General features: G+C 44.8%; 2 protein-coding genes across 3 annotated transcripts; both read right to left on the bottom strand.

The window, feature by feature from the left end:
- Window positions 1–5: 5 nt before the first annotated feature.
- LOC109740922 (uncharacterized) lies at window positions 6–5,758 on the bottom strand. 2 transcript variants are annotated; one of them, XM_073508139.1, is made up of 10 exons: window positions 3,154–3,404; window positions 2,976–3,054; window positions 2,673–2,752; window positions 2,517–2,583; window positions 1,558–1,629; window positions 926–1,084; window positions 771–836; window positions 450–699; window positions 208–367; window positions 6–99 (listed from the first exon to the last, which is right to left on the bottom strand). In XM_073508139.1, the coding sequence occupies exons 1-8, from the start codon at window positions 3,227–3,229 to the stop codon at window positions 471–473; spliced, it is 828 nt and encodes a 275-aa protein (XP_073364240.1). In that variant the 5' UTR covers window positions 3,230–3,404; the 3' UTR covers window positions 6–99; window positions 208–367; window positions 450–470. The 2 variants fall into 2 exon arrangements, with proteins under 2 accessions (XP_073364240.1, XP_020155574.1); XM_020299985.4 differs by having other exon boundaries at window positions 97–367; window positions 3,154–5,758.
- A 467-nt stretch (window positions 5,759–6,225) lies between these two features.
- LOC109740930 (copper-transporting ATPase PAA1, chloroplastic) lies at window positions 6,226–8,523 on the bottom strand. Its single transcript, XM_020299994.4, has 4 exons — window positions 8,170–8,523; window positions 7,978–8,031; window positions 7,072–7,225; window positions 6,226–6,677 (listed from the first exon to the last, which is right to left on the bottom strand). The coding sequence occupies exons 1-4, from the start codon at window positions 8,407–8,409 to the stop codon at window positions 6,673–6,675; spliced, it is 453 nt and encodes a 150-aa protein (XP_020155583.1). The 5' UTR covers window positions 8,410–8,523; the 3' UTR covers window positions 6,226–6,672.
- Window positions 8,524–8,573: the final 50 nt, after the last annotated feature.

Below are 8,573 nucleotides of genomic sequence, written 5' to 3' on the forward strand. Positions count from 1 at the left end.
CATCATTAAGGGATACAGCACAAACAATATCAACGGCAACAGCAAGCAACTTGTGTGTTCACCCTTTATCAACCAGCACCTCTTCACCACATCATGTAACTAGAAAGGTGCAAATTACCATTTATAGTAAGTGCCCAACACTGGAAAGGAAATAGTAATACTTAGTGCTAATAGACAAGATTGAATGGGAAGAAGGTGAAGTAGTACATATAGTTCTAACAAGTATCCAGACATCCACAAAGCAGCATCTGTAGCTTGAAGTAGTCACTGATGTCAAGCACCATAACATTTTTAATTTGTAACTGCAGATTGTTCATGATAAAGCAACTGAACAGCCTCCGATATGAGCAGCTATGTTCCATTGATCCTGTAGACAGAAGCACAAGTCATGTTATCGCATGCTAGGGTATCAACTGTGATGACGTATATAATTTGAACAGTTTAGAGACCTCAGTTGTTTGACATTCAGCTCATGTTGAAGGGCTACGAGAGTCTGGAGACCGGTCATCATTGCGCCTAACAGGAGAACGGTCATCATTGCGCCTAACAGGAGAACGGTCATCATTGCGCCTAACAGGAGAACGGTCATCATTGCGCTTAGCAGGAGATCGATCATCATTGCGCTTAGCAGGAGACCCCTCGCGAGGAGGTGGTGTCTTGCGAGGGGAGCGACTAGTGCTTCTGCGTGCAGGCGACAAACTGCAATAATAAAGGGCATCAGGTAAATTCAGTAAAACGGAACAAAAGAGATGATTCCTGGATGTGCATACCTGTCTCTGCCACCCTTCCTGTCATCATCAGGGCTGTAGCTGCGGCTCCTGCTACGACTAGGACTTCTATGTGCAGCCAAAAAATATATAATTAAAGATGAATGTATGGTATATAACCCAGCATAAAACAACAATGATTATCTGGATCTGTATACCTGTCTCTGCCACGCCTCTTGTAATCATCAGGGCTAGTGCTACGACTCCTGCTACGACGATGATGATCCCTCTCTCTGTACCTGTCACGTCCATATCTATCTCCACTCCGACTCCGACTTCGCCTTCTAGAATCTCTGCCCCGATGATCATCACGGTACCTGCAGATGAGGTATGCACGTGATTTTTTGGCATTGTGAAAAAAAAAAGCAACAAGAATGGAGGAAATCCGAATAGAATCCCACTTTGATAGATAATCTTATCATTAGGAACATGGCTTCGTCCATCGACGTGATCAATAGACATGGTAGCAGTCAGCAAAGCCGACAACCATGGCATGTCCATAGTTTCATGCTGAAGAACTTACTGGAACCTCCGTTACTTACACAACTACTGAACTACAGCCCTATTTCTCTTGCTTTCTTTCTTTCTTTATAATGTGCTTCAATTGAATCCCAAACCAGATAAGCCGCCCACGTGAAATACGGCACATGGGGCTTGTGCACAAGCCAAAGTTCCCTCCGAAAGGGCTATACACATGTGCATGGTAAATGAAATGTACAATATACTACAGTGGGAAAACGACAACGAAGAAATATATGATAACATGTATATATATCTAGGAAAAAAATACCCCCGTCTTGGACTGCGGCTTCTGGAACGACCCCTTGGCTTCGGGACCGTTTCCATGATTCGCCCTTTCTGACTGCAAAGTTCAGGCAAAAGAATATTAGGCCATTGGCTTCAACACTAACAAACAGAACAGCTTTATGATAGGTGCTAGTTCATTCTTTTACATAGAGCAATTTTCATGAACTTCTTGGAATAATCAATTCTGACTACATAGTGTATATGCTGACAAAATATGCATAGCTTACTTTTCTCACTATAGAGAAAACAATGTATGAGAAATAAACTTTATCAGGTAGTATTATGGTTAGCGCATGCCCACTTCTTGCTGATTACCATTGCCAACAGAAAATTACAAGAAAATGATTCCTAGACAGAGTACCACATATTCACACAAGTTGTAAGTTGTAACCTGGTACATAATAAGAGTTAATATGTTGAGATCAGCAAATTGTGTAATTAAAACAACATCATAATTGCTCTAGTATTGAGTAACCTAATATTGCACCATACTGATGTAACCTAACACTTTGGGAATGATGGTTCATAATCAAAGATAATTCATGGCATCCAAATGTAGCAAAATCTTCAAAACCATCGATCCCTTTGCTCTAGTGTCTAGTACCGAGTAATCTAACTGTTGCACTAGACATAGGGTATGTAGTGTCTAACACATCCAACCAGGAAGTTTACATCTAGCAAATGACCGGTTCATGCCTAAATATCAAGACATCGGCATTGGCTAAAAAATAGTCCCTCCGTACACAAATATAAGATTTTGTAACTTTTTTTCTGGATGGGATGTATATAGACACATTTTAGCATGTTTATTCACTCATTTCAGTTCCTATGTAGTCCATATTGAAATATCCAAAACACCTTATATTTGTGAACCGAGTAAGTGTCAATATCAAGATTTCCTCAATAATTATGCCAGTAGTCAGGAAAGACGTTGAATCTTACATCCGCTCAGCATTTGGGCCGTACTTGGCAAACTGCACCATCATCTCCCTCCCGTCCACCAACCTCCCTGGAAGATAACCAACAAAATGAAGTTGAATCCAATCCTAAAACATGTATCACAGAAATTTCAAATTCGCATGGAGGAGAGGAACCCACCGTCCAGGCGATCAACTGCCTTCTGGGCCTCGTCCTCATACTTGTACCTCACAAAGGCAAACCCTCGCGAGTCGCCAGTCCTGCAGAAAATAGATGCGCCAACAACATGAATCAACTCCCAAAAACCTAAAAATTCCGTGTGCAGATGTACAAACAACATGAATCAAATCCCACAACCCTAAAATTTCCGTGTGCACACTCCGCAGCCCTACAGGACACCCACCCAATCTACACACGAACACAGACCAACTGCCAAACCAGCATACGAAGAACCTAGGGTTTTATTTGTCTTTTTTTGCCTACCTGCGGTCCCTGGGGATGTAGATGTCGACGACCTCGCCGTACTTGTCGAAGAGCGGGAAAAGGTCATCGGCCGTCGTACCTGCGAGACACGCACGGGGAGGATTAGAGCAGCCGCCTATTGGAGGCGTACCTCGGAGAGAAGGGAAGAGCGCGGTGGAGATGCGAAGGGGTCACTTACGGAAGGTGATGTTGAGGACGAGGAGGGAGTAGGTGTCGCGGATCGGCGGCGGGCCGGAGCGCCCGAAGCGAGACATCTCGCCGGAGCCGGAGCAGGAGGCGGCGCGGGGGGCGGAGCGGCGGTTGAGGAGAGGCGAGGCGAGCGGATTGGGGGAAACGACGAGCGACGAGATGTGGGGGGAACGCGAGGGTGGGTTGGGTGGCCACAAGAAGGTGCCGATCCTTCTAGGGCTCACACGCACGCGGCACGGCGGAGGGTACGTGGGCCTAACCGTTCGGCCTGTTTTAAAGCGATCGATCTTGATACCAGGCCGGACTATTATCTAAAAAAGGAAAACAGGCCGGCCCGATCCTCTTTTGTTTGCGACTAGCAAAAATACCTGTGCGTTGCAACGGGAGAAATAAATCCTTGCATACCCATTTGCCTCCGAACATAAAATTGGTAGGACAAAGTATTCGGCAATGTGGTCATAGAAAAGAGTAGACTTGTGGACAGATAGGAGGAGGCAGTGGTGGTTTTAAGATCGAACAATATGTGTTAGAATAATGGGGCACAACATCCTCATTACCTTGCTCCCCCTCTCCCATTCTTCTTCCTCGCGTAGCCTTTCTTCCTCCTCTTCCTCTTGGGCCATCCAAAGGTCCCAGACCCTCCCACCTCCGCCTCCACCTCCACCTCCGCCACTTGCATCTCATCTGCATCTGATCATGCTCTCGGGCCTCCATCTTTACATCTACTTGTTGCTTCGGATCCTCTTCGATCTACAATAGCTGGGCCGACATCCCTGCCACTCAAGACCCCTTGGTCCTTCCGTTCCTTCACATCTCGTAATCCGTCATTATCGCCCCAAAGTTTGGATCAATAAAATTATTGGCAATCATAATAAATTACTAACATGTGAGCAACGGCCTATCTCAGTGTGTCAATGCGGAAGCAACATTTATGTATGGTCAACTTCACCTCCACCGTCGCAATCAACTCTTCCTTGTATGCTCCAACACCATTCTTCTTGGCTAGCTTTGCATTTTTGTTTCATCCAGCAGGACTTGAGGAGTGGATGATTCTTTACAAAGTCATCATCGTCATTAACTCGGGTGTTGAGCCTTTGCCTCCCGGGTGTTGTTTTAAAGTTCCTTCTTGCCCACTTATCATTTCCAACAAGCTCATTGTAGCAATAATGCAAAGTAAAGGCCTTGGAGCATTTCTCTTGTCCAATTACTTTTAAAGAGGTTGTATGATGAGCTCATACTCATACTTGGGGATTCCACTTGGCGGCGCAAGGTTGACTAGCTAAACACATCTTGCATTGATCTTGGATCACATTCCAACGATGGGTGATAAACCCAATTGTGCGGTTGGAGGGGACGAACACATTGCTATTGTAGTACTCTTCGATGCCCCACCAAAGTCGCTCCTTTTTTTTTATCAGCCCCGACAGTGTCATCAAGAGAGATGTCAATATGAGCTTCACACAAGCTTTATCTTCCTCGGTGTTGTAGTTGCACGACCTACTCCTCCTTTTCAATGTTCCGTGCCCAACCCATTCACCTCCTCAACCTCCTCCGCCATCTCGGCATTTCTTGCCATCGCTTGCCTATGTGGCATGGTCATTACAATGTCGTCGAGGCTGAGTGTGTGGCTTGCATTCAATTGTTCCATGAAATCGTTCGCATCATCATTCAATTGCTCAAATACAGTACCAAATTAAAACCTAGCAATCAATATCAAATCATGCATCATTCAATTGAGCAATTGCAGATCAACAATATTTTTTACCTTGCGAGCATATCCTCAGAGCACGCCGGCCTCACTCCTTGTCTCACTTGAATCCGTCTCCTCTTTAGCCAACGGGGTTGAGAAAGGGCAGCTCGGTTGTAGGAGGTCGAGGAGTAGTCGTCGACTTTAGGGGACGCAGATGGGGTGACTACAACCTTCTTCCTCTTCTTCTTCGCCAATGTAATCATGTTGTCCGCTGCCTTGGCTGATGGTACTGGTTGCCTGCCGGAAGGGCCAAGAGCGATAGGGTGGTGGCGGCGGAGCGACCGGTAACCAAAAGACGTTGATCCCTTGGTGTCGTTGCGGCTCCAAATTCACAACCGATGATGGGTCTCCTGGATGAGGGTGGACAAGGGTGCGACTATCCATTCCAGCGATTCAGGGCCGACGTCTGTCGTTAGCGGTGCGAGCGATGGTGGTGTTGGGGTTGGGCAGGAAAGCTGCAGACAAGTGGTAAGCAGCATGACGTGTCCCTATTTTTTTCGAGAAGTGGGCGGGGTGGGGGGGTGGGGGTGTTAGGGAGATGGTTATACTTGAGGAGTTGTGGGGGATATGCTAGATGACGCTTAATCCCCTAAGGAAAACACAAATCTCCTCAAATATAGCTTTTAGCAAATCTACTAGAGTTGAGAGTTAAGAAGATTAAAAGTCCACTGATTGATTAGAGGGAATGTCACTCATAAATGAAGTAGGAAAGGAAAGGATGCTTTTTCTTTGAAGGAATGAGAGTTGGCTCCCTCAACTCACACTGATTTTTTCCTTCCCACGAGGGACCTGGTAATTCATGAGCAGGGCTCCATCCTGGATGCGTCTAATCCCTCCACAAATCCCTTTATGCAACTCTCATTCCCCTATCCCAAATGTTAACAAACAGGCTGTCATGAATTTGTTAACAAAAAAGGTCTGAATGAAAACATTCAACTAAGACGTTGTATTTTTCTGGAAACTTTACCAATATACATAATGTTGTGACATGTAAATTTGCGAAAAATTCTCCCCATGATCAGACCGAAGAAGCACATATCTCTCCAATTGCAGTAAAATTAACAAAGAGACGATGAAGTTATACTATGACTGAAATCATGCCCCACAAACTCTTATCGCCACACTATGATGACTTCTCAACAACATATACAACCTTTTGAAGTAAAAAAAATGTACATTTCCATTAAACACACCATAGAGAGTAACAAATAATATGATGCCGTCTGCTAAGCAACTCAAAATTTTCAATTGTAATATCTTCATGACGTTACACACTTCATTCTAAGTTCAGCTGGACATACCATGAATTCAAAAATTCGTCAAACTGCTTGGTTTATACTCCCTCTGTTCACAATGTAAGCTGTTTTTGATATTACAATATGGACTACATACCATACGGACTGAAATTAATGAGCAAACACACCAAAACTGTCTAATATACATCAGATTCAGAAAAATGTAAAAAACATCTTATATTTGTGAATGGAGGGAGTAGTAATGACCCTTGCAATTTGTTTGATGGAATGTTCCAGTTGAAGTTCACGAGCAAGGCAAGCTACATTGCGTACACACTAGAGATAAGAACATGAACATAATAATCTGCACTTCCAGAACTCTAGAGGACAACTTTCACAGAGACGCTCACACTGAGTCACACAAATCTGGAGCATCAGGTGCCCTCTGCTGGTTAACATCATGGGCTTATAGCTCATCTGCGGCAGCAGTTAAGACTCAGAGTTGACTTTATCGGGCTTCACCTTACCCTGTGATAGAAACTAAATTTTAGTTCAGTGGATAACTGTGATTTCAGAAAGCTGGAGATATAATGGTGCATTAACAATGTTGATATGAACATGCTCAAGGACATTCCATAGCGAGTTTGGTCCTGGTTGATGTGTATACAGCCTATATTTAGAGGCAGTCCATTCCTGTAAGGATGATCAGAATTTTCATTATTGTAGTACTGAATTAGGATACTTCTGCACCAATTTGGTACATTACCGACCAAATGTTTACATGAGATACGCATGATAAAATTTTGACGTGCTTCTGTGTCTGGACGATAATTCATAAGCAGACAAGGAATAGATCTTTATTTCTTCTAGATTTCCATATTTTCTGGAGCAGGTCACACAATAACTCGAGCAATTAGTTTACCTTGTGGGCGAGACTCAAATCCACAAGTACCAAGATGACTTGCAAGTTTCTCTCCACATTGTTTCTGCCAATCTTCTGCCACCTTGACCTCAGGAGTTGTCCACACGACAGCCCTTGCTTCCTTATAATCAACTGTAGCAGAAGTAACCTCAGGCTGAAGAAGGGATTAAGAGTGGCCCATGGTGAGCAGCAGCAAAGGATCAAAGAAGAAATAAATAGTAGAAACAGAAAGGGTTTCAAGAATCTGGAATGATAGGAAGAAAACATCTAGACAGGTCAATATAGTTAACATCCGTATACAGATAATTGCTTTACCAAAATGCCACATCAACCATACATTTCCTTGCTGAGCAAGATGACAGCGGTTGCTTTCAGCATATGGGCAGCTGCCTTCTCTACCCAGTCATTGCAAAAATGAAGAGACAATTTCTTTCTCCCATCAATTCATTACTTTCTGATCAGGCGTCCCCCTCCACCACTGGCAGAAATTTCAAATATACAAAGACTAGCAACTAAAACTTTTATGGTCTTTTATGATGAAAACTTAGGGCCCATATGGTTTCAGGTCATGTTCGGATTGAAGGCAGGCAAATGAGGACACCTATCTGGGCAATCCCTATTCTCTAACCTCTAGTTTATTACTTAAGCTTCATCAATGAATTGCTCCTCTTACATTCTATGCACAAACCCAGTACGATGTTGTGTTCTGCGTTCTTTTTGTTTCAGTTTCATCCATTCCCGTTTTATCTTCAATAAAATTTATATGAGCATAGATATCAATTATTGCCATGAACAAAAGAAAATTAACCGTAGTTCAGTCACTGCCCATTGGTTTCGTCAGACATAATTTCCCAAGAGAAATGAAGCAAATTTGCGATAGTGAGTAAGTGAAAGAGAGACAACTACCTGACTCTCGAGAATCCGCTTCACACTGGCAGCGCACCCGTCGCACATCATGCCCTGCAAGTAAGAGCCAGACAGCAGCGCATCATGCCTGAGTCCTAACCCTCTCGGCCTGTCGCGCAAATCGAAGATAATAACAGAATGGAGAGCCGGAGTGTTCCAAATTCAGACTAGTGGTCGGGGCGAGAAGAGCACCTGAACACTGAGCAAGATGGCCTCAGACCCGGGCTCTGCCGCCTCGCCGAGCGCCGCTGCTGCGGCGGTGACCGACGAGGTAACGCCGCCGCTGGGACGCAAGACGCCACACATGCTGACGGAAGAGAAGGAAATGGAGGCGATGCGGCGAGCTCCGGCGAGGGGCGATGAGGAGAGGGGCCTGGCCTTGGGGGGAGCGGGGAGAAGGGGGTATAATCTCGTGATTAGGGTAGACTCCATTGCCTGCTCTGATTTCTCCGTCTCCCCCGTCGTCAGAGATAGAGATAGGAGAGCTTATCCGATCACTGTGCGTACAGTATATCCGCTGTTTGAGCGGAAGGGCCGCCACGGCGATGATGACATGGAGTCGTAGGCAGCATACAAGAACCATTTCCAGGGCTTTG

The sequence above is a fragment of the Aegilops tauschii genome, chromosome 2 (assembly GCF_002575655.3).
Source record: "Aegilops tauschii subsp. strangulata cultivar AL8/78 chromosome 2, Aet v6.0, whole genome shotgun sequence".
Taxonomy (NCBI): Eukaryota; Viridiplantae; Streptophyta; class Magnoliopsida; order Poales; family Poaceae; genus Aegilops; species Aegilops tauschii.